This window comes from Diprion similis, chromosome 3, assembly GCF_021155765.1.
Source record: "Diprion similis isolate iyDipSimi1 chromosome 3, iyDipSimi1.1, whole genome shotgun sequence".
Classification (NCBI taxonomy): domain Eukaryota; kingdom Metazoa; phylum Arthropoda; class Insecta; order Hymenoptera; family Diprionidae; genus Diprion; species Diprion similis.
Window position 1 is genome coordinate 8,729,705 of NC_060107.1, and position 18,412 is coordinate 8,748,116.

Consider the following 18,412-nt stretch of genomic DNA (forward strand, 5'->3'; position numbering starts at 1 on the left):
TCCGAACCATGACTTGATTTACATGAACGCCGGCGCCAAAAATATACTTTTGTTACGAAATATATATTGTTGCTTGCTAAACAATGTGGAGCAGTCGTTCGTCAATCAACAATAGACGACTATATAAAACCAAAGTAATAAAATAATCGTTCGATGTTTGAAAGACGTTCAATATGTATTTGGATGTTTAATACAGACTATTTGTCGATTTAAATTTTTGTTGTATATATTTCGGTTATCCGAACTAGACTCGGTCCCAAATAGTTCGATCAATCGAGGTTCTACTGTAATTTTCACCATGCATTATTTAAATCCTGATATTTACACTTGAATTTTTGTTTCGCATTCACCTCTCGTTATAAAGCAGCATATTTCATTTCAGGCTCGAGAGCTTTTTCCATCTAAATACCTCGATTCTCGATGAAAATATTGAACTTGAATTTTCCAGAACCCTGCCTTCTACAGTCTCGCAACTGGCTTTATAACGAGAGATGATCGTATTTCTTTTCGTTACTTCTACAGTTCAGAGACAAAAGTAATCACGATTTCTTTCGCGAGAAAGACTCACTTCGATCACGTGATAATCCCTAAATTTCTTTGAGGAGTTGTTACAGGGGATATGTGAGGCTGAGCTACGGGTGAAAAAGATTCGCTCATGCATTACTCTGCCGTATGAATGTGAGACGGAGAGCAAAATGTATAAGTAACTAATAATCATGCTTTATTAAATCATATACGCAGTGTTTACAGCGTTCCAAAGGATGATGTTAGGATCACCTAAGTAAGTGATACATATGTATATGTATATTAGTGCGTGGGTTACTTACTACTGCCACTCCAGTACTCGTCAATCATATTACACAAGACTGATATCAACTATATCAAACGAAGCGTTAAAACGAAACATTCATAACGTACATTTCTGCATCTAATTGCAGACTTGACACGAGTAATAAGAAAGGAAAGAAAAACGGAAATCGCAACTACTCACAGCGTTGCGTAATGTTATACATTATGTACACTGTAGTATTAATACCACTGGTAGCATCGTACAAAGAAAAGAAAGAAATATGAATAAGTGTGATAGTCGATAAGTCAGCAGCTCTATTGCGGTCTGCACATCAACTGGTTAAAAGAAGTTGTGATTTGTGATAAAATAATTTTCAATTTTTAACCATGATTCTTGACAGTTTAAGTCAAGAGTAAGAAGATATTTAATGTTCATTTGAGAAATCTTTTCAGATGTTTTCATACTGATTCAATATACCGCAGTATCACGTCCAAGAAGAGCGCATAGAGCATTGCATTATCGTAAAAAAATAAATAAAAATAAAAATCATGCCAGCTAAGAAACAGCGAATGTAAAATTACCGACAAGTTGTAAGAGGAGAATAAAAGTATAAGTATTTTTGTATATATACGTTACTTCAGGTACGGGAGCTACTTTAACCGGGTGCGACTCAAGCGTTTTACTACTATAGCAGAGATGCGCTTCTCATAGTCAACTTGCCTGAGCGTGGCCGCAGCAGTAATCCCTACAACAGAAGATTACTATTCCAGAAACCCAAGATACTCACCGAATACCCTCAACCTTTAACAAATATCAAATTGATAAAGTAATCTTATTATATTATAATATAGGTGTGTAGATATTTAATTGTAAGATATGCTATGGAACTAGACACAGCGTTGAAGGCACAATATAAATTACACATATAGCTGCCTTTCGCCAACACCTGGCGTTCCGGATCCCATAAATACCCAGTTAATTACTAATTAAAATATTGTATAATATGAAAGGAGGTGTATAATAATTCAAAAATTGTTATTACACGTGCCCGCATACCATCCAGAACACCACGTATACCTACACCTATAATATATGTAGGTGCGTAATACTGATCGAAAACATCGATTACACCGTGCAGAGAATATTACGATCTCGTATTAAAAATAACGTTATACGTATAATAATGATACAGGTAAGTAGGTGTAGCGGAGATAGTATAATAAAAAAAAAAAGATATAATATTAACCAAGATATCTCGCCTGTGCAACGGAAATTCGGTGAAGAAAGCCGGTGCGGAGCGGTGAGGTGCATGCAGGCATGGGACGCCGGTTGTTAGTGCTGATATATAGTACCAGGGTGGTGTAATTTGCTGGTGCAGGGTGTGGTGGGCTCGGTGCCGATGCGTGTTAGTTGTTGTTAGAATTTAGGGGGTGGAGGGGGGGGGGGGGGGGGGGTTGTTGTTATGTTTTCATAATTCAGATGCCCGCGACCTGCGCTTTTTTCCTATCTTTTCGCGAGGAAGCGGTCGGGCTGAAGTTCTTGCGGAGAAAGCTCGGACCCGACAAAAGGGTCGGTCGACGATTTTGGCGGTTTTTCATTTTCGCCGGTAAGGTAGCGCGCTTCATCATGTCGGCACGGGAGGGGAGGAGGGAGGCCGTCGCCGGCGCACGCATCGAGGCTGCACGCAGCAGATTGCCGCCCTCCTCACCCTCCCCCCAGAATAGGTACTCACTGCGGAAGGTGTCTTGGCTCACCGCCGCCTCCTGCGACGCCAGGTACTGCCTCGCCTTCTTACCGCTGTAGTCACGGACGTCCTGATTCGCCCCTGAGGATCAGAAGAAGAGGAATATTTATCCCGGTCCTTGGATCGTTTTCTCGTCGTTTCTGTCGACCAACGCTTACGAGAGATATTGTAGAAATACGATGCGAAAAGGAAGAAAGAGAATAACCGAAGTGAAGAGAGAAGAAACTAGACTTCAGTTAGTTTAAAGAAAGGATACGACCGTAGAAATTTGCGGGGAATCTATGATGCAGAGATTTGATTATATATACCGATCACATCGTCAAGTCCTGCGAGAAAAGAATTGTTGGGAGTAATCTTGTAACGAGGATATACGTTTTTGCGATAGCATAAATTTTGCAAACACCGACGAATATGCGAGAGTATCTTGTGCTACGCTAGGCGGCACTCTTTGATATTAATCGCGGCTCATTTACGATCGGCATAAGACAGGTCCTGCAGCTGCCGCGATCCATTGAGGAAGTTTCAATCTATTTTCGAGTCTAACGCTGGTCGTTGGAGCGACAGGTTTTATTATATTGGTGGCTTACTGCCAAATGATCATATTGATGTAATTAATTTATCACTTTTCCTCTGCGAAGCCGGCAATCAACTAAGATTCTCTATTTCCGTAAAACTGTGCTGGCCGTGCGCTAAATGATAAAACATTTTAGCAAATGGCGAGGTGATCGTGAATTCAATGTAGATTTCTCTGAAGTCAGTTGATTAAAAAAGTCACATGGGTTTCTTCTAGAATAATACGAACATAGAATATACAAAAAAATATAAGACACTAAATTTGTAAATAATATTCATACAGAGCATACTGTAAAAAATTGGGAGAGCCAGTACACCAAAGTATATATCAATATCATGTCAGATCGGGAAAACGGAAGAAGGGTAAGAAAAAGTTCTGTTGCAAGAGTAATCTGTGGGTAAATGTAGGTGGAAAAAGTCGAGTTCGAGTTCCGGAGAGAAATGATGAGCAAACAATATTTGCTGACAAACGCGGGCTGCAGGCAGTGAGTGAGGATTTTATCACGATACGGGATACTGACGGTGTAGCGCGGCGCTAGGAGTGCCTCGTCAAATTGATTATCTGACGACGAAAGGCAAACAGGGTCGACGAGAGAGGTGCAGGGGCAGCAGGGGTGGGAAGTTTGGTGGCGGAGGCGAGGCCCAAAGGCCGACAATCAAAGTCGGGTCTAATGGGTATCGAATAGGTGGACTCGGATATTGGCCGGCGATAAGAAGAGGACGCGTAATCTGTAGCAAACAGTCGGCGAAGCTTTGAGCCCAGCCGGCAGGGCGAAGAGGGGTTCGCTCTGTTTGCACTGGGGCCAAGCCGACCTGTCAATCACTGCAGCAGCTCGTCCTTTGTGCGAGTGATTTTCAACCGGAATCAGTGCAGCAGCTCACAGCGGTGACTTGAGTCACTCGACACGAACCGTTGGGATTTTTCATCGTTTACACGAGGGCGACAACCACCGAACAATATATAAATCCAGGCTTGGAACGATAGCGAGGATATATGGATGGGTAAAGAAATACGAGATTACTTCTTCACTTCGAAGTTTAAGGTTTGCCGCTTAACCATGATTGGTTGTTCTGGCGGATTGGTAGTTAGATGAAGCGCATGCGCGTAAGATTCGAAGGGCAGGTGGAATAGAACACGTGAGGAAAGGAAGAGCGTTGTGATGATTTATGAATTCATTGTGATCGGTGAAATCATAGATCTCTGCAGAGAAAAAGTTGTAAATGTCGTTTCTTGATTACAAAAAATATTATATATACACACTCACCGTACACTTGGACCAGAAGATTAAAGATGTTCTCGTGGTCAAACTGCATCGCTATGTGCAGTGGCGTGTATCCCTGAAAAAGGAAAACATATGTTCAGGACTTGGTATGAACAATTAGCACCATGGCGTTCTAGATTGACATCATATTTTTCATTGACTGATTGATTAGAACTTTATTATGCCCTGAATAAAAAAAAACACCATGGGGCAAAATATTACTGTTTATCCGTATGTTCGTTTATAACTTCAGAACTCCTGAACCAATTTTGATTCTTTTTCTATCTGCGGATAGCTACAATATCTGGCCAGGTTTTAGGATGTATTTCGTTACAACCAGATAAATAGTTTCGGAGATATGACGATATTTGTAAGTCAATTCGAAACGGGATCACACACGTATGCAAACGCTGAATGAACTCTTACCGACAGCAAAAAGTCACGTTCAAGAGTTTTCAAGGTTACGATGAGCTTTACAAAAAATTCCGCCAAAGCATATGGCTATGTTCAATAGTTTTGCCACATGAAGAGTTTAAAAATATTTGCAAGCGGAACGGCGGCGTACGCTGCTAATAACTAATATAATAACTTAAACTAGATATTTTCGTTGTAGCATCGTAATTAAATATCCTTGACACTAATAATTGTATCGGAAAAAAACAAAGCGAAATTGGAATTCAAACCGCGTTCATAACGCATCAACTATTCGAACCTATACCGATAGTTTATTTCACGCACTGCAATAGGTGTATATCCGGTGTGATATGCGGGTGTACGTGACGTAGGTGAATGGAAAGTGAATGTATAATGACGGAGTGAGAATGTGCAGGCTATACAGGACATGCAACAAGGAACGAACGTACGGATACTTTTCTCGTACTACTTTCGTCTCTAATTCCTGGCAATTCAAAGTCTTACGCCCTGGGGATATCGAGATCACGATATGTTGCAACACGATCGCGTTGCATACGTGCAATAAACGTATTACACATATTATTGCACACATGCAGAGACAATAACGGGGAGTATCATTAATCCCTAATTATACAAGAAATTTCGCAGCAGCACAGACCGTGCGAAACTTTGCATTTCCTCCGGATATATAATAATATCCCGCAAGTCATACATATATAGATGTACACAGGTAGAAAATTACACAGAAACTCAATTAGAACAGGAAATTGCGTATGCTAATCCCATCGGCTTTCCATTTTCTTAGGCCAAATCCAGTAATCATACGCTGATAAACTTCGCCGATTTTCACAGTTTTGCCCAAGTAAGTACACCGTAAAGCATGAATTCAGATTATAATTGATCGAGCTTTACTATTTAAGGAGGCTAGAGAACTGCGAAACATCCGTCCATTTCCTATCGCTCTCTTTCTCGATCCCAATATGCATTTCGTCCAAAGCCGGGAAAACCGATATCCTGCCATGCAGATACGATAAAGGCGGGAAAAGATGGAATCGCATTAAGTGTCGTGCGAGTGCGAGCAGCTATTGGTAACGATATTATCGGTGGAAGGAAGGAAGGAAGGAAGGAAGGAAAGAAAGAAGGCAGGTGAGTCCCTTCGGTGTTGGTTGTTGGTCGAAGAGTAGCAGCTGTCCTCTGCGTCTCGTTTCACGTGCGTCGTTCGACGTCGCGACGCGTTTACACGTCGTCGGTGGGAGAACGGATCGAGTGCAGAAATCGATTCGGAGATTTGAAGCTCCTGTGTAGGAATCTGCGCGTTTAGAAATATCGCGATGATATTCCGGCCGCGTACAAGATCGCGAAATTAAGACAAGCCGCGCTGCTCGGTGCGTAACGCGTAAACCGCAGAGAGACGGGACCGAGATGCGTAGAATGTAGGTAATCCGGTAGGTGGGTTGCGGTTTTGTTCGGTACGCGACTCCGAATTCGTCTGCGGTTTATACCGCCGGTCCCAGGCCGATGTCCTCGGGGTTCAGGGCTACAAATTGTACCCACCAAAGAGATTTTCGACACCGTCACCCACACCCACACGGCAGTATCGCGGCCTTCTGGTTTCGTGGAATTTTAGTTTCGCTACTTTGCCCGAATCAGGTCGAAAAGATGGCCTGAATCGAAAGATAGAAAGAGTTTAAAAAAAACATCGTTTCAAAAAGCTCCCGTGATGTTAACTGCGAAATAATTTGAGAAAATGTTTTTTAATTTAGAATTTTTGGACTTTCGCCTAATTTTTTGATAGATTTTTTGATAGTATCTGTGGTATGAATTTATGGGATACGAATTGTACATTAATCAGCTCGACAAAACAATATATTGTACGAGTGTGATGGATGAAAAATGAATTAAATACGCGGATAATGTACCCCGATTTTTTTTCATTTTCTTACTTTACTACGATTTTCTAGTATTGTTCTCTTCTCTCTTTTGATGTTGAATTTCATTTGTGCTCAGTGAGCAAAGGCTGAAGTTTCGCCGCAGGCACAATTATGAGTGTATAGTATATACAAACTGTGCACATCATTTTTACCAAACAAAATTCGATATCGGACTACCAACTGATCGGTGGAATGCACCAGCAGCGGCAGCAACAGGAGTAGGAGTAGGTCCAGAAAGGAAGGAAAAGTTGAGGGTATCGGATTTAGCGAGAGTAGACGCGGTTAACCGCAGACGCGAATATATCGTCATTATTGGTTTACGTTATAGGCTCATCGTATTAGAATGTAGTCGCTGAGAGAATAAAATCCTCAGCATCAACTTTTACATTCCTAAGCTTATGATCGACAAAAACGTTTGGCCCGTGTTTCTTGTGATTGGGGGAAGGGATGGAAATTATTCGTAAGTCGAATAATTCGACGGACGTAAATTCAAGTGGGGAAAAAAAATACTTCAAATACCGGATGTTGAAAATAAGATCTTTTTTACAAGCGGCTGGTGCAATGTAAACTGAAACGAAAGTCAAACAATTAATAAATAGGGTATAAGTTATGCTCAGCTGGTTGCCGAATATCGAAATTTTGAGTTTTCCTATTTTTTTATTTTGCGTTACAACAGTTTTCTACAAATTAAAATTGTACAGGTATAATTTCAAAGTTGTAAATGTTCAGCGACGAAGTTAGCCGGTATAAAATGGTCCACATACGTTTACCCAAAGATGATTTTCGTTCTGTCAGAAATACGTATGAAATTTACTTTTTTTCGAGCAACAAAATTTTTAAGCAACTACACAGCAACCGAGAAGGCGATTACAATATACAATATGGGACCCCATAACGGCCATGCCTATCCAAAGAAAGAGGCGTATGAAATGAAGCATCGCTTTCCAAAAAAAAAAAAAGAAAAAAAACCGAAAGAACAAAGTGAGAAATAAAATTGAAGTTTCAGTCGCATGAGTGACGGTGATTTTTTATGTCAATTTTTTTTTTAATACCTATATGTTACTGGAAAGGAAAGGTCCCGGTTTCAAAAGTATAAGACTATACAGGGGTTTCAAAGCCGTGAAATTTAGTCAATTTTAAAGCCAAGTATATATATATATATATACATACATAATATAAGGCCTCGTTGCGCTATGGGGTACAATAATAAGACCGTCATCCCGGCGTTGTCGGGATGGCGGAGGGGGTGTCGGACGCCCTGGAGGGTGGAAGAGGGGGTGAAAAAGGGGTGCACGCGTATCCTTTTCCGAGTCCAATACCGGCGACACGTGCGCCTGCGACAAGTGGCAAGTGGAAACACCCCTGGGGGTGGCGAGCGAGAGTCGAACGCATATAGGATCCCCTTCCCTCCCCCGCTCACCCCTTCTTCACGGGGTTTCATATATCTTTTTATACTTTTGACAATATTTTAAAGTAGCATTGTCTGCGTCCTAAAGTAGGGGGCAAAGGGAGGAAATATTCTCGCACGAATCTGGTGCAGCAGCAGCAGTAGCAGTAGCAGTAGCAGTAGCAGTAGCAGTAGCAGCAGCAGCAGCAACGGGGCAAGTGGCATGGGGGTGCGAAAATAGGACAGCTGCCGACCGGCCACCAATATCTCGACGGGCGTATATCACCACCGCGGCAGCGCAGCAGCACCCTGCGCGACTCACTTTCACATAGTTTCTCGCCTCTTCGCTCTTATATTATGTACATATGTGTGTACATATATATACAGGTATAGGTATAGGTAGGTATACGTACGGGCCGCCACGACGCGGCTTCTGGATTTTTCAATTTTAATATATTTCTCTATGATATCTTCCAGCTTTTACGAGCCGCTAAATCATCCCGTCTCTTTCGCATTTCTATTATATCTAACCTCGCCCCCTTTACCTCCTTTCCCTCCACTTCCCCACTTACCCCCTTGTGAAATAAAGTCCGTTCACCCGTCCCGACCATCGTAAAGAAAATTATAATGGAAAAATTTTCAGTTTCGATTTATGAGAATTATCTATACACGGATATTATTGAGAATTAACCCTTTTGGTCACACAAGCCACTATAATGGCACCCTCTTTTTTTAGTCTCTTTTGTTTGTCATTCTTTTAATATTCCATACAACATCATGAATTTTCAAGTATTTTCAGGTAAAGAATTGCGTTGCTGAATGGGTTAATAAATAAATATATAAATATTTTTATAAAGACAGTACAAACGCGATGTTGAATTATGAAAATTGAAAAAATATTTCCAGTATTTCGCTGTATTTTGAGGTGATACAGGATCCCATAAGAACAATTATAATTATACTGATGATGTTCCAATATTCGTAGTTTTTAATTCGTTTCCAGTCTCATTTCCATATTTATTTCTCTGTTTTCGATTGTAGAGGATAAAGAAAAATAGAAATAAAAAACAACACAAATGTCGTTTATTAATTTAGCGTTTTCAATTCATTACATTTTAATTTTTTGAATTCAAGTTCAAGTTTTCGTTGGATTGTTTTTATTAATCCGCTCAGTCAGTTCTGCACTTTTGAAACCTCGATTCCATCATCGCTTTTGGTTTTATAAACATTTTTTACTGATCAGTTCGACGAACCCGACTTTTTCATTCATCAGTAGAAAAATGACTCGCGGCTTTAAAATGCAGAAAAAAAAACACCCACAACCGAATTTTATCAAAACTTTTTTAGTGTTATTTTTATTCTATTTATTATTATTTCTAGCTTATTTTTCTAAAATTTCATCACGGAAAATATGCAGCTTCGAATCAAAGCTCTGTCGTATTATTAATATTTTTCGGGCATCCTTGTGATTTCGATTTTTCAAGAAATTTTCAAACAATGCGAACGAAGCGTGCAGCCTGAAGTCGTTTCTCCGTTCTTTAATGTCCTCATCTCTTTATCTCGAGAAAGTCGAGCCGACTCGCTGCGTATGGTGCAAGTGCATAAAAGACTGCATCGTATATTTTACGCAAGCGCCACACGAGCGGCTTGTCGCATCTCGTTGTTTTTGTCGCGATTACAAAGAGTTGCGATGAGCGATAAGTAAAGCCTCGCTCGGTTTGAAAGGAAGACGCGAAGGCAATCGACGGCAGGCTCTCGAAGATCGGAGATCGACGACCGTATAAAGGATACCGGGATCCCCAGAGAGGGTAGATAAAACAAGTCCAAAGAAGATCATCCGCGACGAATTTGTCATCCTTCGAAGTCGCGATTGATTCGCTATAACAGAGCCTACGATTCTTGTGAAACACCTTAACGGGTTCGTTCATAGTCAAATATGGTTACAAACAAAAAATTTGGATTTAATTTTTTTTTTCAGAAGCTTTTTTGAGTCACTAAATCAAACCAGCCAGCGAGTTGGATGCTAATGATTGATTCTAACGAAATTTGAAAATAATCACATCGAGTGAAATCATGTAGGGGAGGGTGGGGCAAAGTGAGCCCCTCTGAAATTTTTTAAATAACAAGGGATAAAATTGTTTGGGACGAGTTGAGAGTAAAGCATAACTTCAAACGATTCGCGTTATGAGGTGTGCAAGTTCAGGTGGTCAATTTTATCCCTTGTTATTTAAAAAATTTCAGAGGGGCTCACTTTGCCCCCAAATTGCTTGAGATATCAAAAATTTAAAGGTACCCACTTCGCCCCACCTTCCCCTGTATGATCACAAAGTCACTGCGAGAATTAAAAAAATCAGCTTTTAGAAAGTTTTTTTTGAAGTTGTAAAAATTTTAAACCATTGTTTGCAAATTATTACGCAGGACGAGTTTGATTTCCGACTCCTGATGGTTAATCATTTGAAATTGCCTAAAAATTAAAACGTACAAAAAACGTAAAAAATATTTCAGTTATTTTTTTTCATGATATCATCCCGGGCTCTCCTTTCCCCACTTGGGGGTTTTAAAAAATTTCTGAAAAATTCAGGTAATCAGTTTCAGGTGCCTACACGATATTCCAGCAGTTCGCATTAAAAAAATTTCGATAATTTAGCTGGTAAAAATTGTTAAACAATGAAAAATTCCCAAAACCCCTATAAGTGCAGAGAAAGTCAGGGTGGAGGGTTAATTCCGCGACGATATTTCGAGGACAAAAATACGCGGGGCAAGGTTTACGAGTACGTCAAGCTACAGTGGCCGGCCATGCCCGAGGGATAAATAATGCCGGACTCTAGCCGCATGCAGTGTGTATAGCACGAGGTTCTCTTATCACCGCCCAGAGATCAGAGATTTGCGCGCCAGAGCGGCCATTATCAAAAGGCCTTCCCTCCCCCCTCGACGTTTTCCCTGTGTGTGTTATTTACTTTTCTTTTTTCTTTCTTGGTGCTTTTTTTCGCCTCTCGTCGTCCGGTTTTCTTTTCGGATTCTGTATATTCCATGGTTTCTACCGCGCCAGCTGTGACCATCGTCGAGATTCCACAAAACGCGGTGCAATAAAGACGTGTTTCACAAGGCTTAAAAATCCCGCGCCACTGGCTTCACGTATACGTACTACGTAGTGAATTAATTCTACACCGATTCGTCTTTACTGCCATGCGTATCGCGTTGTTATCGGCAATCGGTAAGTCCATCTCGGAATTGATACGGTTTTGTATAAAATCAAAGTTGATTTCTTTGTTAGTGATCGTTTAAAGTACGATTTTAGACTTTTTCTGATGATGATCGTGATCTTCCAAATTTTTTCCGATGCCTTTCATAAATCGAGACAGAATTCACGTTCGATAATATATCGTTCGAAATGATTTGGTAATCTCCGAAATGACGATGACGTAAAATGAGAAAAATATTAACTAAAATTCTGCATTACAGTAATCATCTATTACAGTAATGAAAAAACCATTTATAATTCCAGAAATTTTTTTCTAATCTCAAGAAATCACATCAAATCATAAAAATCATGATAAATCATCTAATAAAAATAAAATTATCAGTCAATTACCCTCTCGTAACCGTTCTATAAAATATAAGTAATCATGAAACGTGTAATCACGGTATCGATTTTTGCTTCAAGACGCACGTGAGGGTCCAGGATGGTCGGAGGCTGGAGGAGCACAGCATCTCGTCGAGGTGTGACGGACGAATCTCACAGGTGTGAAAGCGTCTGTAAGAATAATGATTGGAGGCGAGGGAGGAGGGAGGAGGGGGTGTTTCATCCGTCGGAGTTGGCACCGAGGTGACGACAGCCCGACTCGGATTACCTACACCGGGAAACAAACGAGGCAGCTTCGCTGCTCTTCTCTTCATTCGACTTAGCTGGAGAGCGAAGACAGGAGGAAGACAAACGCCGAGTCGGACAAGGGCGGCAAAAGCGAGCCGGGGAATTTCCTGGGGCCCCGAGCTTCGGGCTTCGGGCTTTGGGCTTCGGGCTTCGGGACGAGACGGCAGATGCCCTGTTTGTCGCGCGCCGCTAACGAGCCGAGCCTTATATAAGTCCTATAAAGAGTAAAGCCGGGGACCACACACGTCTGATCCTATCAGCCGGCCGCCGCCCCCCAGACTCTCGGGACGACGACGTCGCGACGCCCCCGACGATCGTGCACCGCGTGCCCTGCCTGGTGACCGTGGTAAACCAGGTCCACGATTTCATTCGGGGAATCAACCTCTCGACGTGTTTTCAACTTTTTAACTGCGCGTTTCTCTGATTTTTAAAGAAAAAAGAAAGTTGTCTAGTAATCACTACGGGGATGAAAAGTTGAGTTTTCACGAGACCTCCACGTTTTGAAGGTTGGAGAATCATCTCCAATCATTTCCAGATGCACGATTGTGTGTGTGTGTGGGTGTGTGTGTATGCATGTACGTATGTGATCAATTTTTTTGTCCGACGATATCTTGAGAACCGAGCTACCGGATTTCAATGATTTTAGTCTCAATCGAAGCTAGAACTGATTAAATTTTCGCTTTGATCGGTTCGATACTTTTTTAACTATTTAAATAACAACTTTCCAAAAAAAAAAACAAACAGGTATTGAACATAAATGTTGGTAGATTATTTTCACAGAAAGAGAATCTCTTAACAAAAACAATTATTGGAAGCACGAAAATTGTTGTCGATGATGTTTTCGAAGAATCGGTAGCATGTTTCAGGAAAGTTAATACTATTGATTGAAACTAATGTATGATAGACTTACCCCATTCTGCAACAAGATCATCAATTGATTCAATATTCATGCACGATGAGCGGGAGACGAGAGCGATGGATGAAACAGAAAAAAACGACAGATGTCAGGTAGATTATATTACACGTATGTGTACTAGGTTTAGAAAAGGGCCTTTTTTTCTATATTTCGCTCTTTTCCGAGATTCGTGTATTTTTGTACTAAAAGGTAATTCACGCAAAAAGGCTGGGCTGAAAATTTTTTTTACTACTGCCTCAACGAGGTTGAAATTGAAAGAAAGAAAATTAAAAAAGGCTATTTTCAGGAATTTCAACAGAGATTTTTGGGTACTAAAAAAAAATCATAAGCATATCAGGTTTGACAAAACCTTTTGTTTCGTCATACAAAACATAGCCACCAAAGGATTTAAGGATATCTCAATTTTGAAATTCCCGAAAATATTATTTTTCGAAATTGCAACGTCGTTGAGGCACTAGTAAAAAACTTTTTTCAGCCCAGCCCCTTCACGTGAGGTATTTTCTAGTAAAAAAGTACAAGAATCTCGGTGGAGAGCAAAATCTAAAAAAAGGCCCTTTTTGAACTACCTTAATACGAGAATACTTATGTAGATATAATTAACGAAAAAAAAAAAAAAAAAAAAATTGAAAAATAAGAGAAAGAAACAAGCAATTTGGAAGGCAGAATTTCGCGCCGAGACAAATTCCAATTCAAGCTCACCGTGGTCTCGTTGACACTCTTGATGTAGTCCTTGTAGGTACCGGCGATGAGTTTAACGATGTCCTCATTCCCGTGTTTCGCACCCCAGTGCAACGCTGTCTGTAACAATAATAGAACTCCGATGAAACCTCGTCGTATCACCGAATCGTAGTGTGAACGAAGAAAATTTGCGCAGTGGTTTCGTCGCGAAAGACGGAATGCGGTGTCGCGGGTCAGTTTCTGCAGCGTCCCGACGCCTCCGACGCCTCCGTCATCGCCAAGGTAGAACATAAACGACGCTTGCGGTGTAACCGCATGGTAAAGACACGCCTTGAGCAGCTGTAGCGTATTTTCAGAAACACGTCCGAAATATTCGCGAATTTAAATGACCGAGAACTTCCGCGACGAATAGCGAAATGCTTGCTCTCCCGCAGCATCGCCAAGAACATGCGACATTTGACCTCTGAGGATTCGTTTTTTCTATCCACTATTTTTTCAGTCAATTATTTTCTTTCCATATGAACAACTTGCCAGATCGGATACCGAATAAAATAGTTTCTTACTGCATGTATTTGAACAACAGAACAATTGCAACTTCTGTTGATTTGAATAGAAGTGTTTTTTCTTGTTTTCTTCTATTTTATTTTTTGGAGCTAACTTTGGAACACAACTGTATATATTTTTTCTTACGAAACTTTTAGCCGATTTCTGAAAATCTTGAAAGTTGTGAAATAGAAATTAGGAAAATTATCATCCTATATATCTGAAGCTATTTAAAATCTACACTGAGAGAAAAAAAAAGTCGTTGAATAAACCAAACGCGAGGTAAATATTTATTTGTGTCAATTCAAGATCTATTGATCTAACAAAATGTTTACCGTTGATTTAAACTAAAACGAATTTTCCCTCTCAGTGTGTATATTCACACGGAAAGCGTCTTAGTCAGTACAACTGAGATCCGGCAAAATCGTAATGAAAAAATGTCGAAAAAGAGCTTCGACTCGATGAAGAAATTCCCATAAACGTACAACGCGTGTATACCATACACATATATAAAACGTATAATGGATGTATGCGAGAAAAAGGACTATAGGAAGATAGATACGTCATGTCAGCACCGCGGACTGGACTGCAGGACTGCTCCGTGTCTCATTAGCGGTTGGAAAAACCGGCGTCCTAACGAGGCGACGAGCCTAATCACCGAGGATGGACATCCCGGCAGCTAGTGTTTGCAGGGCAGAAAAGGGCGGAGAAGAGCGAGACGATCGGCGTGCGTGGGTGTCTTTTGCGACAAAGAGAAGAGAGACTCTCTCGACAAATTAACGGCCTTTGCGCTCGGGCGAATAATAACCAGGACGTTTTATGAAGATATGATGCCCCGTCGCTAATTCGCCGTCCCCTCGTAGTCTGGAGCAAGTTTGCATCTCCCTGATGACGGTGCAAGACTGCAGCAGCGCGCACTTGCATTCACATTTTCTATATACGTATGACAAAGTAGACGCGCGAGTTTGGAAGTGAAAAAAATTCAGGTATAACTAATTGACTTCGTGCTTGGTCCAATTGATTTAATTAAACCGAAAACATGTCGAACATTATTATGGAATTACTCGGACATGTTAATCGTTATATTGAAGCGAGTCGGAATCAACGGTGCAGATGTTTCCAGATTTATTTTTATTGGCTACTTTTTTGCTATGTTCATTAGGAGCCATTCGAGTTTAATTGTTGTATTTTTATATACTTCTTTATTTATTCAACTTACGAAACTGCTTCATCAGCAGCGAGGATCTGCGTTAATTAACTTATTTTGAGGAATTGAAAATATAGAGACTCGGTAAAGCTGTAATAAACTACCTTCTGACGTAAAATCCTGTTTTCATATGCCGATGATGAAAAAAAAAAAAAAAAAAAAAAAAAAAGCAAAAAACTCTGGCTACGAAAATTATTCAGAATTAAAAAACTGCTCGTTCTATCAATTATGCAATGCTCCAATTTGTGTGACAGATGAAATCTGGATGCTGGTTCAGACGGAGAAAATAAATGATAACCTAAATTCCCTACGAAGCTTGATCGAAGCGTGAATTAGACGAAAATCGGGCAGGGAAGAAAAATTTGAAGTTAAATTTTGCTCGGCAGTTTGAGTGTGAAAAAAATTCGCAGCTTCTTTAACACAGCGAGTCGAATTCAAGTTACAAAAATCAGCATTGCACAGCAGCTGCAGCGAGGCTTTCGGCGTTCCCTTAATTTGTGAATACCACATCTTCGAGTGAGCATTCGGCGGTTCGGTATGCGTTCCAGCTGAGCACCCCGGGAAATAAGGACGAGAGAATATAAGGGAGGAAGTCAGCAGCACCCCGCGTACGGAGGCATCCAGGAGCGGTCCGGTCGTCTTGCAGGCCGCTGATTAAGCGAGAGCTGGAGATGTATGCGAGCGATATAGATATCTCGAAGGAGGAATTTGCGTTGAATTAGCGTATAATCGGCGGGCCGATCTGCCCGTGCGGAATCCGGCCTACGGTCCGCTACACGTGTCCTGGGGCTGTATTCTCCACCGCTAACACAATATTTAGTGGTTCGTTCTGATCCTCCCGGCGAGCTGCGGCGGGCCCGCAGGCCCCGTGGGACTCCCGATTTCCCCGGGCCCCGATTTGGACCGATACTTTATTCTCCCAGGGCGCGGGTACCGAGTCTCGAAACCGGGAGCCGCGCGACCTTTGCGGCATATGCTGTTGCTCCGTGGAATATTCCCGACGCGGTATTTCCTCCGACGAATGGAAGAGATGCCGATCCGCCTTGGATGCTGCTTCGGGGCACGGGAATCGGTAAGTGAAACGATCGAGCGGCAGAAAGCATCGCTGGATTGCCACGAAGATGCTGTAATAGGATGTTGCATCGCGATGAGCCCCGATCGAAAGCTCAAGTAGTCCTTGATTACGGAATAACTTCAAGTTTTTGCTGTATAAAGATGATCGGTTGTACGTACCTATTCATCCATCAGCTTGCACGGTTACGAAGAACAATGGTCGATGTTAACATCGTTTGAAAATTGTTTTGTTTGAATGTTTACTTCTATGGACCATAAGTTTAAAACAATCTTACACTGGTAATTTCTATCCTGATTCCTAATCATTGCGTTTACATATTCCTTCTTTTACGATTTATATTCGCACGTTAATTCAATGAAATATAAAGTTCGTTTTGATATGTCTGTTCGTCGAGCGTTAAGTCGACTGATTAAAAGGCCGCTGTGCTTCAGCGTGTTCTTTGTGTCGTTGGAAGAGGCGATCGTTGGTCGTACGGCATGGTCCGCACGTATTGGCCGGCGATTCAATCGCAATTATTCCAAGAAGTTGGAGAGAGTGGCGCGTGCCTTCCTCGTCTCTTCTTGAGGGCCCGGAGGAAGGACGTCGGCACAGGGCACGACCAGCCTCCGGTCACGCGTCGCGTACGTCGCTGTCAGGCCCCGTCGGGCCCCGTCAGGCCCCGTCAGGCGCCGCGATGTCAAATCTAGAGACGTTGTCCGTCGTCTTGGAAGGCGCGTGCGGCGGCGCGTGTCTTCAATCGTTGATTAGTCTGTCCGACTCCTTCGAGTCTCGTGGTGCAGAGCACTACTCGTCGTCGGGAATCGATCGATGGATCGAACGAGATCGAATCGTTGTGGAATGGAGTGGAGACCCGATCCGCGCTGAAGGAGAACGACTAAACGAAACGTTGGAAATTCAAGCATTCCGCATCGATCGTTACTGAGGTTTCCGTATTCGCGTTTTCTTCCTCACAGGTTCCGAGATCCTCTCCCTCCACCGAAGATCTCGCGGTATCTTGTCGTGAAAATTAGCAACCACTGCTGGCTGACAATGAAATATCGTCAACGCCCACGCCTAGCTGTACGGTGCAAATTATTCCGAGTACCTAACGCAGGATACGGGATGCAGGATGCAGAATACGAGACGCGGTCTGTGTTATTAGCATGTCCTATCCTCGTCTCTCCATTCACAACGATGCTATTCGTGCGTTAAGCAGAAATGGTGAGCGATAAAATGGACAGATATTCCGAATACTTTACAATTTTTTAATGATAATCGGGGATCTACAATCGGAATAATCCAAAATGCTCCAAACTTAAATGATTCAACACTGCAAACGTCCAAATATCCAATTGATAAAAACTCCATAGAGACGAATGTTCAAATGATTCCAAGTTGCCGAAATACTCGAATATGCTATGGTTCTCAGAAAATTTTCTTATACAAATAACTTCCTACTATAAGAACCACCTGGACTTTATCCAAGGTAAGAAAACGTCTCATAAGACATACTTTAACCATCATTTTGACGATTCTCAATGTCGCGCTATCTCGAACTTCAGTCGCTCCGGCGTTATTGTACCGACCATCCTTTTTCGCAATTCCTGGATGGTATCAACCCAGCAATGGTCCCGCCTTCGCTGGGTCAGGAGGAGCCATGTTTTAGGCACGCTGCAATACGCAGTTACACGGTAGAGTGAACTCGGTGTCGGAGGGAAGCAGCGGCGTAGCCGTACATCAAATTACACGAGATCGCATTGATCGATCGGGGTTCGTCCTTCCCCAAGCGTACAATGTTATCCGACAGGATCGGTGCACGGTTGCAAATCCTGCGGTGTACGGATAGCTGCAACTGCAGCGGTATGAACAACATCCCGGCCTTTCCTTCTGTATGTAAATTGAATAATTTTCAACACCAGGTTACCACCGCCGATGTTGGTGCTCCTCGTCGTCGCGGTGCTACAGCAGCAGAAGCACCCGCCACGAGAGGATGCCCGCGTAATATGCGGATTCACTTGGTATTTGTCTGACAGGAGGCGAAC

At 42.0% G+C, this 18,412-nt stretch overlaps 1 protein-coding gene across 4 annotated transcripts in view; it reads right to left on the bottom strand.

Moving 5' to 3' along the window:
- LOC124404390 (ankyrin repeat domain-containing protein SOWAHB) overlaps positions 1 to 18,412 on the bottom strand; it is a 122,843-nt gene that overhangs the window by 2,149 nt on the left and 102,282 nt on the right. For 3 of the 4 annotated variants that reach the window (XM_046878480.1, XM_046878479.1, XM_046878478.1), the window contains 4 exons: positions 13,588 to 13,686; positions 12,883 to 12,888; positions 4,373 to 4,445; positions 2,523 to 2,615 (listed from right to left, as the gene is read on the bottom strand). In XM_046878480.1, the coding sequence (XP_046734436.1) occupies positions 2,523 to 2,615; positions 4,373 to 4,445; positions 12,883 to 12,888; positions 13,588 to 13,686 (271 nt within the window). Of the gene's footprint in view, positions 1 to 1,510; positions 1,536 to 2,522; positions 2,616 to 4,372; positions 4,446 to 12,882; positions 12,889 to 13,587; positions 13,687 to 18,412 lie in introns of all 4 variants that reach the window. The other variant, XR_006929003.1, reaches the window with a different exon arrangement.